The sequence below is a fragment of the Bacidia gigantensis genome (genome assembly GCF_019456465.1).
Source record: "Bacidia gigantensis strain McMullin 20006 chromosome Unknown contig_255, whole genome shotgun sequence".
NCBI classification, from domain to species: Eukaryota; Fungi; Ascomycota; class Lecanoromycetes; order Lecanorales; family Ramalinaceae; genus Bacidia; species Bacidia gigantensis.
The window spans coordinates 2,257,320-2,274,636 of NW_025408605.1; the positions used below are offsets into that span (position 1 = coordinate 2,257,320).

The window sequence follows — 17,317 nt, forward strand, 5'->3', positions numbered from 1 at the left end:
GGTTCTATAGCCTCAGCGTGAACTTTCGTACAGAAATCCTCATCACTTCAGCTTAACGTAGGCTTTGTCCTCGTCACCGCCTCCCCCTCTCAACAGGCACCTCAACAATTTCCTCAAACTCCACCGTCTTGAAAAAGCCATCAACCACCTCCTTCTCCTCCGCCGCCCGTCTCGGACTCAGCATAAACCTCACGGTCCCCTCCTTCAAGCCGGGCTTTCCCTTCTCCTTCTCCTTCTCCTTCTCCTTCTCCCCCACCCCCGACCCTCCATGACCCCTCTCGTCTCTAGACTTCGGCGAAGTTTGGAGATTGACTGTCGGACTGATAGGGCTCTGCTTATGTTTCTTCTTCTTATTAACCCCATTCGTCTGCGGCTGCGAGGGTGGTCGTTTCTCCGGCTTGCCTTTCAATGTCGGATGTGCAGGTGTCTGCTCAGAAGGAACTTCTTGATTCAGCGTGATGCGGATGTTGAGAAATTTGTCTATTTGATAGTTCGACCCAAGGGTGGAGGATTTGTGGTTTATGTAGAGGTCGAGGAGGTCGGAGAGTGTTTCCATCACCTCGGTCCGTGTGATTCGAAGGCTTCTGTATGTTTCGGGAGAGTGTATGGTGGGAGGGAGAGATTCGTCGTGCAGGCGGCAGGCGAGCTCGACGCAAGCTAGCGCAAGGGTGAATGAAGTTTGTTTCAAGGGGGCGAAGGTGCGATAAAGGTCGATGCAGATGTTGTAGGCGATTTTGGTAGTGGAGGGGGGAGGTCGTGATGTTTACATAACTTGAGCACCAGGCGCTGAGGGTAACGATTCCGGAAGTCGAAGCCGGATGCTTCGAGCATGAGGCGTTCTAGGCCTATTATGTTGCGGGAGTGTTGCTCAAACATCTATGTGAGTCATTGTCAAAACAACGAATTGCTTCATATGATCGGTGGCTACATACAGGATCATCGATCGTCAAGCGCTCAGAGGGCGAGAGCTTCAGGTTGTACGCTGCGCACAAGATCTCTTTCGATTTCTTGAGAGTGTCCTCAATCTTGCAGGCTGCAAAGAGCGCTGCACCTGCTGCATCCTGATCATAATCAGACATGATGCTTGGAGTACACCAGGAAGAATACAAGATGTCCGATGCTTTCGGGGTGCATCAATCGGAATTTATGGAAATAGACTGCAGCTGTATTGAATGTTCGGACCGGTCTGTATCTGTCAGAGACCACTGACTCTTTGCTTGTTCAAGAAGCTTACAAATGCAACACTTTCCTGACGCTGTCGATCCATGATATTCCTTCCAGTCGTGCCTTGTCGTCTCTGTTTTCTGCAAGTCCATCTTTGGTAAGACAGTCGACAATCTGGTTTTGAAATATATATAGCTTAGCTACTTCAATGTAAGATGGGTGCGGCGCTGTCTTTCCATCTGCTGTCTTCACTGTCGTGTGGACGGGAGCCATACACAGGATTGTAGGATTGAAAGCGGGAGTGGTGTAGAACTCAAAGGCAGACACAATTAAGAACATGTATCTTGCCTTACACACGCGCCAGCGGCTTGGACCGACCCGCTGTCTGCTTCGCCGGGGCACGTGGTGTGGCGTCGATCTCGATCTTTATTGACGACATAACAGGCATTTTCAACGTACGTCGTTGCCTGAATCTATCTCCCTTTTGGTACACGCCCCATCACCACCCTTGGAGCTCTCTTGTGCCTAGTATTCATTATCACACAATATGAAGCGCACCTGCTTTTGGTGCAGCCTTACAGCCGTCGCCTCGGCCCTGCCTCACCAGCGTCCACTCCAAGCTCAAACGAGTCAAGGCAGGATTCCGCTAGTAGTCTGGCATGGATTAGGTGATACGTACGCAGGAGTCTCCGCTCTCTCCCCATAGCCTCTTCTGACGTCATCTAGTTTCGACTCCGACGGCATCACCTCGGTTGGGTCCCTCTTGAACACCACCCAAGGCCCCACCTACACTTACAACATCCGCCTTGCCTCCGACGCCAGCGGTGACCAGAAAGCCACATTCTTCGGCAATGTGACGGAGCAAATAGCTCAAGTCTGCGATTCCATCTCCCTTGACCCAATCCTCAATTCCACTTCCGCCATCAATGCTATTGGCTTCTCTCAAGGTGGGCAATTTATGCGTGCGTATGTCGAAAAGTGCAATCAACCTCCAGTCAAAAAACTGGTGACGTTCGGGAGTCAGCATAATGGAATTACACAATTCAATAATTGCGAAGACAGTGGCTTAGGACCTTTCGTCTGCGCAGCATGGGAGGGATTGCTGGAAACGCAGACGTGGACGAGCTTCGTGCAGAGCAAACTGGTACCGGCGCAATACTATCGTAGTCTTGACGATTTGGAGAGTTATTTGGAGTACAGTAATTGGCTTGCGGATTTGAACAATGAGAGAGTTGTCAAGAATCAGACGCATCGCGAGAATCTGCAGAGATTGGAGAGATTCTGGATGTATATGTTTACGGAAGATACGGTCGTCGTGCCTCCTGAGAGCGCGTGGTTCGATGACGTGGTCGAGAAGGATGGGGAGAGGAATGTGACGGGGTTAAGGGATAGGGCCTTGTATAAGGAGGATTGGCTTGGGTTGAAGAAGTTGGATCAGGAGGGCCGCCTAGAGCTCAAGCTTGCGGAGGGAGGGCATATGACGATCACGGAAGAGCTTCTGACAGGAGTGTTCGAGATGATGTACGCAGAGCACAAGGAGGAGCTGTGACCTCGTAAGACTTGGCTATGTATTTGAGCTTATGACATTGCTTTGACAATTCCCCCTGGTTTCACACTGGAACCCGTCCTTTCCATGGCTACCTTGAGCTCCTTCTTTTGTTGTCTCAACTTCTCTCGCCTCTCTTTCATCTCCTGGCTGAGACCATCTTCATCACCCTTAGATCTCTTACTTTTGAGGCCTTCCTCCACCGAGTCTTTTGCTTTTCGCTTTCCTGTCTCTGGATTTTGAACATCTTCTGCCAATAGACCACCGTTCTCAAGGGCCCTCTTCTTCTTCGCCTTGTGCAATGCTCTGGCTTTCTTTTCTTCGGCCTCAACGTCTCCTAAAACCTTGGCATCGTCTTCCCATAGCTCATCCGCCAGCCAAATTGGAATGGCCATTGTGTTTGCTCCTTTGATGTGAATTGATTTCACACCCCTCCATTGTCGGGGCACGTACTTTTCTGTTACCCCAGAGACTATCGCTTCGATATTTTCGGCGAGTTCCTGCGGTGACTGTGACGAGAGTCCCACACGTATAGACGTGGTAGCCGATGGTGAAAGATAAATAGGGGTCATAGAGAGTGTACGCTCTACTTCTTTCGCTACAGCTTGTGGTGTTTTAACAAGCTTAGATTCCCCACTTTCTTTCTTTGCCTTTGTACTCGGAAGGGCAAGTTGTTTCTTATTCGACTTCTGCTTTTCTTCCGCTAGACGCACGGGAAAGGGTCTCTTCGCAGCCGTCTTGTAAAATGTTTTACCTATGGTCTTGGATAAATATGTGATGATTTTATCGTCGGCAAGGAAAATGTCATGGCTGTCACGTAGCTGTCGCTGTGACTCGTATGAATGATATTTCTTTTTCAATTTTTCAAGACCAATGACGCGGTTGATGCATGTTGCCAATTCAGGTGGGAATGACGAGTGTGCGACAAGATCCTTATACTGTCGTTGAGGATCAGGAGTTAAGAGACATATCGACGGCTTTCTGGCAATATTCAGGGAGTGAGGTAGTAAAATTTTTCCAGGCTTGAGTCGAGGTTGAGGTACGATATTTTTCTTGGTAGTCAGCACAAGCCATACTGTCTCAGCATCTGCTGAGTCTGTTGAGTCGTCTGCAAGTAGATTTCTCTTTTGAGCGGAGACGTCTTTTGTCTGCGCTGATCGCAAGATGTTCTTCAAAAGGGCGGAGGAAGCTTTCAGACTCTGGCGGCTTCTTTAACAAAGCTAGGGCCAAAGACACGAATTGCAGCACATACCTGGTTCTTGTCTAACTGATAAGGCGATCCCAATGCGACTTTTTGGGTCAGTGACTTTGATTCTGGCGCCATACTCCCTACATATGCTGAAGATCTTCATGCGCACAACGAGCAAGCAATTTTGCGGAATGGGAAGTTTTACCCGGTGCTTACTAATCAAAACACTTATGTCTTCAAATTTTGGAAACTCCAACTGAAGCGCGCAAACTTGTACTTTTTCTGATTGTAAGCATGCTCTCTAGCACCTTATCTCGAGCTAGCAGGAGTCTATCTGGAGTACGCTCTTTTGCATCAACATCAAACAAAGCAGCGGACTATACCCATGTAGTACGTCATATCACAAACCGCCACCATGTTAAACTTACCTCTGTAGGTGGTCGGGGCTGGAGCTGTAGGTCTTGCGACAGCGCGTAGACTTACCGAGAGGGCTGGCACCTCGACTTTGTTGGTCGAGAGGCACGGTGCTGTGGGTACAGAGACAAGTAGCCGTAATTCTGAAGTAATTCATGCTGGCATCTATTACGGGCCAGGTTCTCTCAAGACGGAACTATGCCTTAAAGGCAAGAACATGATGTACAACCTCTGCAAGAAGCAGGGTATTCCGTACAGAAACACAAAAAAGTGGGTAATTGCTCAGGATCCTCAACAACAGGAAGAGCTACAAAAGACCTACGATTTTGCAAAGTCCATTGACGTGCCCATCCACTTTCTTCCGCTTCCAGAGGTAAGATCGCGCGAGCCAGACGTACGAGCTGAGCAGGCTGTGCTCGAAAGCCCGACGACTGGTATCATTGATTCCCACGCGTACATGTCTTTCCTCGAAAGCGATTTTCAATCAAAGGGAGGCGACCTGGCTTGCCATGCCGAGCTTCAATCCGTCAAGCCAATCGATTCCGGTAAGGGAGGCTGGAAGGTTGATATCAAGTCTGGGTCTGCACATGAAATCACCAGCATTACTACCGAAACGCTGGTCAATAGTGCCGGCCTTGCAGCTGTGGATCTATCTAATGCTATCCTTCCTCCATCAAGGCATGTAAAGCCTTATTTTGCAAAAGGGTCGTACTATTCCTATTCTGCACCTGCTCCGAAACCTCAAACGCTACTCTACCCGGCTCCATCTCCCGGTGCTGCTGGCCTGGGAACCCATCTAACCATTGACATGGCGGGACAAATTCGCTTTGGCCCTGATGTGGAGTGGATAGACAACCCTCATGATCTTTCAGTAAATGAAACCAGACTTTCTGCAGCACTTGATCAAATCGAGACGTATCTACCAGGTATTCAAAGAGAAAGGGTCCAGCTGGACTACAGTGGCATCAGACCCAAGCTTGGAAAAGGCAGCGCGGTCGCGAGAGGCAAAGGCGATGGCTTTTCCGATTTTGTGATCCGAAAGGAGGATGCCTTCGAGGGTTTCGTCAATCTATTAGGGATTGAGAGTCCTGGCCTGACTAGTTCGCTTGCCATTGGCGACATGGTGCACGACCTATTATATAGGTGACACAAGATTGATGGGGTTTGCAGATTCTGCCGGTGGCCGTAAAATGTTCATTTTGCACCATCGAGTTCCTTCAGTCACAGCGAGGACTGTGGTTTCACCAGCGGAAATGGCCTGTGGCTTCTCAGTAGGAGTCTCTTTCGACCCGATACGAGTGCTTCGAGGACTTAAAGAATTCAAGACCTCTTTACGGAGCTGATTGGTCTTCGAAACTTTCCAGCTGACCGTCTTGAAACATTCATCATCCATAGGGCATTTGGCAACTCAGAGACGCGCTCAAGGAACGAGGGTTGTCGAACTCGAGGAAAGCACCCAGTGATTAGTTGAAAATCAACAAGGGGATGTGCCCTTTCCCGTCAATCCAACACGGAAAGCATTTCGGAGATAGTCGTAAACTTTTCTCTTTCCTTTCCCGCGGCCTTGCCACGGGTTTTCTCTGCTTCATCGATCTTCAACCAATCCATCCAAGACACGGTTCGCAAACCCCTCTGTGCGACTTCGGTAGACAAAATATCCCAGCCTTCGCCACCGGGAAAGAATGGTTTTGCGCTCTCCCAGTCCTTGGCGATGGCTTCGGCAGTCGCAAAGGCGTCTTCCATTGTGTTCGCGATTACTCCCGCTGGGCCGCGCTTGACCCAGCCTGCGCAATAAAGTCCGGGCAATGCATCTCCTTGGCCCTCAGATGAGGTCGAGGAGTCGGGATGGTCGAGAATACGTCCGTATCCATCGTTTGGAATGATCCCTCGGACTGCATTGAATCGTATTGACAGCTCTTGCATTCCGTCGATTGGTACAGACTTATATCCAATGCTACGAAAGGCAATGGACGTTGTAATTGAGTTGGTAGTCGCTCTTGTCGTCGGGCCCAGTCTTGCGGAGGGCTCAAACCGCTGCGAAAGCTCCTGGAAACGATTTTCCTCAAAATCCACCTGTTTCAGCTCTCGCCGACTCTCGTGTCCGACGAATCTCCGTGGAGATTGCATGAAGTCAAAGCTCCAAGATCTATTTGCCATATCGGATGGAGTTGTAGAGCCCTCTCTCAGTAAGTTGACCATCCGTCGAGGTGTGCGAGGAAGCTTGTTTTCAGGCGGAGGCAGAAGTGAAGGGTCGATTTTGCTAAAGGAAACTTCGGGTAGGTGAAGTAGCTCTCTCAACTCTTTGATAGTGAATGCAGCCTTTCGACTTTTAGTTGAAAAGGTCTTTGGGACAAGTATAAGAGGAATGGCTGCTTACTTGCATAGGACCTCTCCTCCCAATGACGTGCACCCTTTTGATTCTACTTTTAGACAGCACGGACAAAGCACGATCCGTCATGTCAGTCTTGCGCAGGACATCAATATTAGTCAAGAGCGTCCGCGCTACATCAAGAGCAACATTTCCCTGTCCAATGACAACAGCTGTGTCTCCGGTTGATAGATCTGGGCTCAGTTCCGCATGCTCCGGTAGTCCATTGTACCATCCAACGTAATGCCGCGCAGAGTAAATGCCCTTCAATCCGTCCTCTCCCGGGATCTCAAGTTTCCTATCTTGGGACGCTCCATATGCAAAAAGGATGGCATTGTAATGGCCTTTAAGCTTCTTCAAAGTCAAGCTTTTCCCTACATCTATGTTTCCGATAAAATTGAAATTGGGAGACGAAGCAACTTCACTGAATCTTTCTTGGCAATTCTGCAAATGAGGAAGATCAACAGCTTGATCCCCGAGAAAAGTAACAATGATACTATTGCATGGGGAGGGAATTTTTAACTCGCCTACCTTTACTTCAGGATGATCAGGTGCAACCCCGAATCTAACTAGACCAAAGGGGATAGGCAGAAAGTCATACATGTCGATTTTGGCATGTTCGATTATTGACATGACTTTATACGCGCTATAGAAGCCTGCTGGCCCCGAGCCAATGATGGCCATGCGAAAGCTGCGGCCATTCCTGACGATGTGGCTATTGTACCTGATCTGGGTTCCAATAATTCGGCGAGACTCCAATTGCGAATTATTACCTTTTCTTTTCAACAAATTCCAGGAGGGCTGGCAAAGCTTTTTATGAAGCATCACCAACCTAAACAGGGGGCAAGAAAGCAGTCAATCTGGAATACATGTACTCCAAATATGAAAGTTTAAGGCGATGCGCTTTCGGATAGGACGCCTCGTTGCTCTGCCAATGCCGGATCGGCCCGTTATCAATACGCGAATGCGGTAGTTTCTAAACATCGCGAAATCGGCCTGCCAGGGACCTTTGAGTATAGCAATTCTCTGCAACGTATACCCAATCTGAAATGATAAAGCATCCTCAATTTATTTTGATATTGAATCAGCAGTCATGGGTGCGCAACAACCATACATGTATGACCATCCTTCCAAATACTCTTTCGTCGCTCCCTCCGATCATGGATTCAACCCGCGAGCAGCAACTCAGGCAAGCTGGACACCACGCCAGCCCAGACCAAAGCCTGAAGGTCCCCTCATACAGTCAAAAGAGTTCAACCGCCATCCAGACTCATACTTCATCGTACCCTATGGGAATCTCAACTCTAAACCAATGAGTCCAAGAACAAAGTCAAAAGTTAATTGGACGCGAATGAGTCAGCTGTTCCTACGAGTTTGTGCGCTACTGGGAGCACTCGGAATGCTTGTCTGCGTAATCTGCATCAGAGGTACGGAAGTAACGACAGGCTGGATCATTAGAGTTCCGGTGAGTTGAGTAAGCCTTCAATGAACGGGCTGTATTGACAATATGTAGCCAGCAGTTGCCATCCTGCATACCATCTATGCTATCTATCATTTGTCGCGCTCCTCGAAAGGTCGAACACCTACATTCTCAGCAAGCTACATGCTTTTTGCAGCTATCATGGACGCAGGGTTGGTCCCTTTCCTAGTGTTCACTGCATTAGTCACCCGAAATGCTATTCACCAAGGCCTTTGGAAGACTTTGTTCAATGACGACATGGCGACACATCAAATCATACAAGCGACATTTCTATTTAGCGTTACGAATGGTGGTCTACATCTCGTATCTCTGATCCTATCCATTTATCTTGGCGTCATATATCGCAAGATTGCAAGGCTCCCACCAGATATGAATCCCCTAGAAGACAATCTTACCTCGAGACATAAGCACAAAAAGTCGGACATGAGTCAGGCGAGTACGGCAATAGCGTCCAAGCGGGAGTCGAAGGTTGAAGAACCACTCATCTCACCAGTCCGTAACATACCATTCATGCATACCCGAAATAGCTCCCACACAAACATCAACAACGTGCCTAGTCCAAGCTTCAGCCCTCGAGCATCCAGAATGGATGTCTCAGACCGACCAAGTGGTCAGGCTCCATCTGTCCGCACATCACGAACATACTTTCCCGCACTGGTACAGCAAGAGCCAGCAAAAGCGATTCCACCGCAAGTAGAACTCAAGCGCTCCCCGACCAAGGCATCCTCAGTCTACTCAACAGCGACAGCAACCAGCCAGCCACTCACAGAGATCTCGCTCTCTGAGAACAACTGGATTGCTCATCCAAATGCTGCTCCGTCTCCCTCTCCCTCCCCACCGCGAGACCTCAATTTTCTAAAGCCCAAAACCAATAATTACCATCCACTCTCCCAAATTCGCCCATTTGAGTATGCAGACGAGAATCAAGCTCCAATGCTTCCACAGCCACTCTCTATGAACCCGCCAACACCGCCCATCGATCCTCGCCTAAGGTGTAATCATGGTAACAAGCCGGACACCGACACTCGCGCTCTGACCCCCAGCACTGGTAATTGGGGGCCACCGATGGTAGGGATCGGTAAGGCGAGGCAGTGGGGTTCTCGAGGTGGAGGAGGTGGGAGAGTTGTCAGTCGAAGCGGAGTTGAGATCAGTCAGGGCAACTTCTTGCCAAGTGGTGGTGTGAGAGCTAGAGAGGTTAGTGGGAAGGTGATGGAAGAGGGGAGAGGGAACGGCGGCGCTTGGAGATAATAATGTCTTGAAGAAACAAGGATATGAAGCACGATTGGAAACATGTAGATCCCCACGAAAGCATAGGTATTTCACAGTACCAAAGACCACGGAAAGCAAAAATGTCATGTACGAGCGTGGCGTATATAGGTGTAAATTGAACATACCAAGATCACGATTCATCTCTCTACCTCTCGCCGTCATCTGCTTGGTCAAACCCCGCCATATCTACTGGACTCCCCTCTGATCCGCCGCCATCTATCTCACCTCCTTCCACACCCACCATTTTCTCGACCCACGCTCCCCAATCGATGCCCTCCCCCTCTACTTCTTCCTCCTCCTCACCGTCACCTCCTAATCCTTCAAGCCCACAAACATGTCTCATAGTCGGTCTACCATGCGGACAATTCCACGGCTTATCAAGCTTCCCCATCTTCCCCACCAATCGTCCCATCATCCCCTTCGTCATTACCTTCCCAATCATTATACTACTCCTACAAGCCCTCATGGCCAACAATTTCCTGATTTTACTCGGTCTCGGTACTCCTCCGCCTTCCAGCTCACCACCTCTCGCCGTGCCGCCGATTGTATATGAAGGCGCATCCGCCAATATTGCAACCAATTCCTCCAGATCCGATGGCCTAAAGGTCGTTTCTCGACTCATCGGTAGTGAGACCAGTGAAACACGCTGGCCGACGGGAAAGTCACCGCTCTGATCAACCTCGACGACAAAACCGTTCTTCATCAACACATCCTCATTCTCAAGAATGATCTCTTCATCGACGGCGGAGAGGTCCAGGCGGCGTGGATGAACAAGTCGTTGGTTTTGCATCACCGTAGTAGCTTGAAGGTGCTCAAAATTGACCTTCTCATCGGAGGCGTGCTGATCGATGATGAAAAGATCTGTGTTGTTTCGTAGGGCGAGGATGAAGCCAAGGTTGAATTGGCCGATTATGTGAAGGTTGGAGAAGTCTTGTTTGGTTATCGTGAGGGTCAGACGGTCGGGAGCGGAAGGGTCAGTCGATGGCGAGTTTAGGGCAGTTGTGTTGATGGTTGAATCTAATGTGTCAATAGCTAAGGGTTGACTAATAGCTGCTTGGATTGCTTTCAACTGTCGACCTATTTGATCAAGCCCAGTATTGATCTTTTGCATTAGCTCATGTGTCGAGTCTTTCGTGATACTACCTTTGAGTACCTGACGGGCCCGTTTACTGCTCTCTTCAGAGGGTACCATTCTAGCTGCTTCGGCATCTTTGATTATTTCTGCAACTCTTCTCTCTTCCATGGCCTTTTTCTCGTCTTCATCAATATAGTCAAGATCGGATTCTGTCGCATTAAGCTCGTGCTCGCTGTCTTCAGAAGCTTCGTCAAGACTTTCGTCCTCTGTCATTTGACTTGGGCTCTCTGCTTCATCATCGGAGGTGTTTGAGCCGTCCCTCACTCGGCTCAGATGATGCTGCCCGTGCTTCGACGGACGTAATTTGCTACGTGGTGGACCAACAGTTGGAATGAAGTTACTTTCTGGAGCTGCAAAAGCCCGCATGCTGCTACTGAAGGCCTGGCGTGTAGATTCGCCTGGAGAATGAGCTTGCTTCGAAAGCGATGGCCCTGGGTGAGTTCTTCTCTGATCGCTTGCTAAGGATTGAAATATCGAGTCCGTAGTTTTCGATTCAATTGTGACTGTTGGCACTTCGGGTGATCGCCGCCTTGGACGCATGCGGTCGAAAGCGTTGTGAATAATGCTCGATTGCGGAGCTCGTTGAGCTTGTGCACTTTCGAGGTCATTGTCAGTAGTCGCTGCCTCTTCTTCATTCGATGATGCTTCGGGCTCATCCACTGGATTACTATTTGTGATATGCTCGGCCAAACGGTCATTGAAATCCCGAACGGCCCTTGGGAGGTCTTGCTGCAGCCGATCTGACTCCGTCACATCGCGCGCATCGTCAAAGTCGTCCGAACCAGGGTGCATATGGTTCTCTTTGTCAAGCTTCCGCAATAACTTCTGCTTGCCTTTAGACAAGCCAGTCGTCCCGGTATCTCCGGTGGTTCTGGATCTAGGGGTCTCCAGACGTGCCGTCGTCCCTCGAGCTGCAAACTGTTCAATCAGATTCAGGGGCGCCTTGTCTGGAACAGCTTCATCAGATTCGGAAGAGGATCCGTAGCTAGCAGAATGGTCTCGTGAGGCTGAATCTGCCATCCGTACAGAAGCTGCTTCCTTATTCATGGAACTTTCACGACTCAGGGACAGTTGCTTGTAAGATGGGAGTCGATTGATGGAAGGGACCGATTGCGGCACGGTTTGGTCTTGATAATCGAACAGGCCAGTGAGAGAAGCCTTGGGGATTTAGCAAGCAAGCAATCCTGATGACAGATGCGAGAACCTACTCTAAGACCTTCCAGTAGAGCTGCCTGGTCGTGCAGCAGAATTGTCCGCTTGTCAGGGGAGACATTCACATCGTAGGCATCTTTTGAGATCAGTCGTTCGTTTTATGCAGGCACAAAATGACATACTCGTATCCAACATTATATTAGCGAAAACGAATGGCGACTGAGCCATGTTATAAGACTTGTAGACCTCATTGAATATTTTTGCCACTTGTGGCAGTCCGCAAGGTCTCGAATTTACGAAAAACATCTGACGATCTGGTGCTTGCCTTCCTTCACCAAAGACAGGTCGAGAGACATGCCCGATCGCACGAACTTGCTTATCACTGCCCAATTAGTTGAGCAACAAGTCTTCGCATGGTGAGACCTACGGTGCACCAAAACCCGATCTTACTGCGGTACCGGTAGGTGCCATCTCAAGTGCTAGATTCATTGACAGCAGATTGGTCAACGACTTTGCCCCAAATACGTTCGCAATATTCTCACGCGTTGTATGATTGCCTTTAGTAGCAAAGACTACGACCTTCTTTCCCTTAGTCATGTAATTGCTTAGTGAAATTCTCGCCTGTGTGTTGATGCAAGCGTATGCTTGCAAGATATTCAAAACTCTACTGTACTCTCTTTTGATGTTCTTCTCGAGCTCTCTTCTTCTAACGGGCAGGTTCTGGAAAAGATTCTCCACGATCACTGTCGTGCCCCTCTGACTTGCAATTACCGATTTCCCTCTCAGTTGGCCGGAAATCTCAAAATCAAGCCTGGTGCCTTTAGGGGCTTCGGTCTCCTTTGCTGTGATGATACAAAATTTAGACAACGCGGACAGCGAAGAAAGAGCTTCTCCACGAAATCCAAAAGTTTCTAAAGATGAAAGACCGTTGTAGGTTGAAAGTTTGGACGTGTAATGCTTCAAAGCAATAGATTCGTAATCATTCTCGGAGATGCCTGACCCATTGTCTTGGACTTCGATGGAGTCAAGACCATGGTTCTTGAAACGGACCTCAATGGCAGTAGCCCCGGCATCAAGACTATTTTCTACAAGTTCCTTTGCCACGGAACAAAGGTCGACTATTACTTGCCCAGACTGAATTTGGTGAACAGTGCGACCTTCTAAGGCCTTAACTGCGGCCATCTCATGCTGATTTTGTTTGCGAAACGCGTAGAGACTTTCGGTATCAATGCATTCAATAGGGAAGAGCGAGCGTTCCGTGAACCAGAGCGTCCATGCTTGGAAAAACGCAATGTGACGTGTGCAGGAAGATGCAAATTCAATTGCAATAGCAGCATGATCTTGCCTCTGTCAAGGACAAGCAAAATTGGCCGGTCGAAGTAGTGCGCATTCGTGATCACGTGCAGATGGTCTATAAATTAGTAGATCAGAGGAACGCTAAGTGGACGGGCAAGACGGAGTGCCAAGAGTTAGCGTGGGCAGGATATAATTAAATCCTTGGCATTGAAAAAAATTTTATACTTCTAAAAAGTAGTATATAAGTAGTTTAAAAATATAATCCTAAATGTTTTAATTTATTTTAAAGATTAAAATTAATATAAAAGTTTTTTATTCTCTTAAAATCTATTATTTTACTAAGTCTTAATAATATTATATTAAAATTATTTCTAGAATACTTATAAAATACTTATAAATTAATTAAATTAAAGATTATAAACTTTTTTTTATTAAAAATATTTAAGCTTAAATAACATTTAAAATAATTAGTTAAAAGATTTTATATTAATCTTATCTTTAAAATAAATTATAAGGTTTAGAATATCGTTTTAAAACTATTTATATACTGGTTTTTAAGGGTAGAGAAATTTTTTAAGTGCTAAGGATTTAATTATATCCTGCCCGCGCTAAAGTGCCTACATCTTTTCAATAATCTGTGCTCCGCAAAGATTCGTTTCTCGTCTCCTGTCGCGATCAAGCCATGAAGTATGATATTTATATGCCATTCCACGTTGCATAATGTCGTTTGGATTCTCTGTTGGTGACTTCCTAGCGACTGCGGCGTTGATCAAGCGAATAGCATCTACGTCTCCGGCTTCCCAATATGGCCATTTGCAACGTGAATTGTTTGGCTTACAGCACGCTCTCGATGCTATTGAACATTTAGAGTGTCCTTTAGAACGTTCCCCAGAACTAAATGCAGTCAAGGTCGCTGCTTTATCTTGCCAATATGTCTTTAGATGAATTCTCAAAGAGAGCCGCCAAGTATGAGGTTCTCGCAGACGAGCACAAGCGGAAAGGATGGAACTTGAGTAAGCTTTGGGGCCGGAAGTTACGGTGGGGCTTTACGATGCAGGAGGAAGTCTGCAACCTGAGAGCCTACATAGCTGGCCACGTTGGGTACTTGAATATGCGATTGGCTACGTTCAACGTTCAAAAGTCCCCTTGGCCATCGTAAGGAATTCGCTTGCTAAGGACCAACAGTACAACAGTGACGGCGGTCAGCAGAGAAATGGCTTCCCAGAATGCCTTTGCTATGGAGACTTTGACCAATGAGATACAAGCATTAACCAATAAGACCGAAGAACGAGAAAGCCGCGCCAGTAGTATATCAGAATCGGTCGAATATCTAGCTCGAGCCATGAGCAGGTAGCCTGCATTTCTATTAAGTGGCTGAATGTAAGCTGACATTTCAACTCTGCCCAGCAGTGTTGTACTTCCTCTGAAAGCACTTGTTGTGCTTGTCAGCAAGATTTGGGTTTTGAACACAAAAATGGTGCAGCTTCTTGTGGCCCAGCAGAATCATCCAGGACTGGTTACGCAGTATACTTGGTTCCAGCTTCCGGTCCGCTTTTAAAAATGCACTTGGGGTTCCCCTGCCAGTGCCCACGGAGTACAACGTTGGGGTAGGTTTTGTCCTAGATATATTCGGTCATGCTGATCGAAATGTCAGTTGCTCCACGCCATTATACGCGAACAATTCAAATCTGGCCCTGGAAGGGACAAGGTCCAAAGCGGAGAATATGAGCCGTGCAACGCACTGGACATGACACAGGCAATGCCGTCCGATGATAGCTGCGCATTAATACCAGGTCTACATATCATGATGGCCTTTCGCATAGGTAGGTACAAGGCGCTGCCTTTAAATCATTGTCCTAAACCTGGATGTGGCACGAGCATATTGAGTGATCATGGACAGGGAGCTAAGTCATGGTACGTAATGATAGTTTTGGTGATTTGTATCTCTTGCTCACAATACAAAAGCTCGGCTTGTGGTGTTTGTTTTGCTTTGTCTTCCACGCCCTTGCCTCGTCCACTTGTGCTGCCTAAGCGTGTAGATGGATTTTTAAAAATGAGGTCGGAGAGGAAATAGTTCAAAAACGTTAAGATATTTTTCAGCGAAATGCCAGCCATCGATCTTGCCAACATCCCACAGGCTTGGCCTCAGAGCCCGGCCACGGATGTGGAGAAGAAGTTAGCAAAAAGAGTTGCGCAACTACTGGCGATCCCTATTGGCGGTATCGATCTTGATCAGCCTTTGATGGCTTATGGCAATGACTCATTGTGTCAATAGAATTTCGAAATTGGTGCTCAAACATTCTAGGGGTCGAGCTCGCTCTCCTGGATCTACTAAGTGGCAACTCTATTACGAATCTATCCGCCCAAATTACCAAACGACGACAATCATGACAGAAAATTTGAATAAGACCCAAGCATCGTCCACTTCCCTAACAATGAACCAAATCATGTCCACAATATGCGGTACAAAACATGCTTTCTCTGCTTTCTCGCCAAAGCAGACTTCCCCGGTTCTCGCTATCCTCCCAGCACATTGCGACGCTCTGACTTACCAAGAGTGAAAATCTGGTATGCCATGCTCCATTATATAAGTGAAGCTTGTGAACGCGCTTGCTAGGTGGCGATATCCTATTGGTCGCCGTGCACAAAGGCTCTAGCTGCTGCCCGGCAATCGTGAGGCGCCATGTGGGATTCAACAGGCAAATACCCACGCGTTGATTTCCAATTGTGAAACTCACCTTGTTGTCAACGTGCCACAGTCGCTAGTGTTTGCTTTGTATGGCTGAAGTTTCTGGCCTTGCAATCCTGTGCATCTATTCACCGCGTCTCAGATTCAGCACATTCAGTAATGGCCAAGCACAGCATATGTTGCAAATCTGGCTCTTGCGCCCAAACCACTAGAAATATGTTTACACGACTTTATAATTGGCTCCTTTCGAACGCATATGCAAGTAGATCTTTGGTCCAATGCACCCATGCCCAAGCGGCCTTTGAGTACTGCTCGATAGCTTCCTCTGAGCGCATTTTAGCGTTTGCTACCAGCACTTAGGAAAAGTCCAAATACTCGCCATTGAACATACCTTAGACATCTATATCAAAGCTGACCTATAATATACCAATTGGACCATTACTTGATATCTGTGGTAGAGCATCACAATCGCGCGAAGCTTTCATCTTATACAATGTGCTACCGAATGCTATGATTGGCGTGGTCGAGTTGTCTCCAAAAAATGGCTCTTATGTTATCAATGATTTTTCCAACAAAGAGCCTTGAAGATGGCGACGCTGTGAAAAGATGCAATGGGGAAGCCGAACCTTTCAAAAGCAGATACGGAAAGCCTGCAATAATACATCGCCGTCGAAGTCCTGGACCAGATATTTTCCTCCGAAAGAAGGAGTCGGACTCACGATATTACCCAAAGTCTAGTCTCTCGGGCGCTTTTGCATCGAAATCATTATCTTATGGCGGCCCAAAAGTGGAAATAATGCCTCGCACGTCGCCAGAACCCAGTAAAACAAAACATGCCAGTCAGATCGCACCGCAGGGTAATGACAAAGAAAGGCAGATCCGAAAATCAGACGTTGAGGTTCTTGCCCCGCGCGAAACAATCGTCGTTGAACACCGCCACATAAGTGAACAGATTGGAGCGGAAAAACCCCACGACTCAGTATGTAGACCAAACTATCTTGGAACGACCAGGTTCCCCGAGCATCCAGACTCGGACGCTAATCGCCTCTACATCCACCGGATCAGACCCTGCGATTGCGCTTCCTTCGTGTAAAGATGGCGCTCATTTCAACGGTTACAATGATGTAGGATCCTATAATGGACCGTCAAAGTCAACGCCCACTGAACTTGTAACACAGGGGTATGGGCTGAGCATTGGAATGGGAGAACAAGAGAGGATCCACAGCCCGGTCTCGATCTTAGATAATTCCAATTTTTGTGGTATCACTTCTAGCAAGGAGCGGCCCTGTGTGAGAGCCTTCCGAAAATCTTTGGAATTGCTTAGCGTATCTTTACAAGCAACATATAAGCTGAGTAAGGTCATACGAGCCGTTGAAATTAGCAAAAGGACTTCAGACCACCGGAGGATAAAATGGACGTGCGTAAGTACCTGACGTGACCAAAGACTGAATGCATCCTTTCTCCGCTTACAGTCTTCGCGCGAATACCTATGCTTGGGTCTCAAGCTAATTGTTCCGCTTTAGGATTGTGGACAGCGAATGAGCTGGAAAGTCCCTCAAATCTCTGTAGGGCGTGCAGATACGCTGGCTGCTCATCTGAATAGATCATTCTCCCA

The 17,317-nt window shown here is 47.8% G+C and overlaps 6 protein-coding genes across 6 annotated transcripts; 2 read left to right on the plus strand and 4 right to left on the minus strand.

Moving 5' to 3' along the window:
- Positions 1–73: 73 nt before the first annotated feature.
- KY384_007438 (uncharacterized protein) lies at positions 74–1,079 on the minus strand (the record flags this gene model as incomplete). The annotated part of the gene is made up of 2 exons (XM_044815929.1): positions 74–646; positions 933–1,079. The coding sequence occupies 2 exons, from the start codon at positions 1,077–1,079 to the stop codon at positions 74–76; spliced, it is 720 nt and encodes a 239-aa protein (XP_044667803.1).
- A 1,011-nt stretch (positions 1,080–2,090) lies between these two features.
- On the plus strand, positions 2,091–2,713 carry KY384_007439 (uncharacterized protein; the record flags this gene model as incomplete). The annotated part of the gene is given in 2 exon segments (XM_044815930.1): positions 2,091–2,126; positions 2,144–2,713. 2 exon segments carry the CDS (start codon positions 2,091–2,093, stop codon positions 2,711–2,713), a joined length of 606 nt encoding a protein of 201 aa, XP_044667804.1.
- A 29-nt stretch (positions 2,714–2,742) lies between these two features.
- On the minus strand, positions 2,743–4,034 carry KY384_007440 (uncharacterized protein; the record flags this gene model as incomplete). Its single annotated transcript, XM_044815931.1, has 2 exons — positions 2,743–3,909; positions 3,963–4,034. The coding sequence occupies 2 exons, from the start codon at positions 4,032–4,034 to the stop codon at positions 2,743–2,745; spliced, it is 1,239 nt and encodes a 412-aa protein (XP_044667805.1).
- A 1,779-nt stretch (positions 4,035–5,813) lies between these two features.
- KY384_007441 (uncharacterized protein) lies at positions 5,814–7,314 on the minus strand (the record flags this gene model as incomplete). Its single annotated transcript, XM_044815932.1, has 2 exons — positions 5,814–6,632; positions 6,724–7,314. The coding sequence occupies 2 exons, from the start codon at positions 7,312–7,314 to the stop codon at positions 5,814–5,816; spliced, it is 1,410 nt and encodes a 469-aa protein (XP_044667806.1).
- Positions 7,315–9,575: 2,261 nt separating this feature from the next.
- On the minus strand, positions 9,576–12,899 carry KY384_007442 (uncharacterized protein; the record flags this gene model as incomplete). The annotated part of the gene is made up of 4 exons (XM_044815933.1): positions 9,576–11,723; positions 11,774–11,853; positions 11,900–12,099; positions 12,145–12,899. 4 exons carry the CDS (start codon positions 12,897–12,899, stop codon positions 9,576–9,578), a joined length of 3,183 nt encoding a protein of 1,060 aa, XP_044667807.1.
- A 1,045-nt stretch (positions 12,900–13,944) lies between these two features.
- On the plus strand, positions 13,945–14,270 carry KY384_007443 (uncharacterized protein; the record flags this gene model as incomplete). The annotated part of the gene is made up of 2 exons (XM_044815934.1): positions 13,945–14,026; positions 14,047–14,270. The coding sequence occupies 2 exons, from the start codon at positions 13,945–13,947 to the stop codon at positions 14,268–14,270; spliced, it is 306 nt and encodes a 101-aa protein (XP_044667808.1).
- Positions 14,271–17,317: the final 3,047 nt, after the last annotated feature.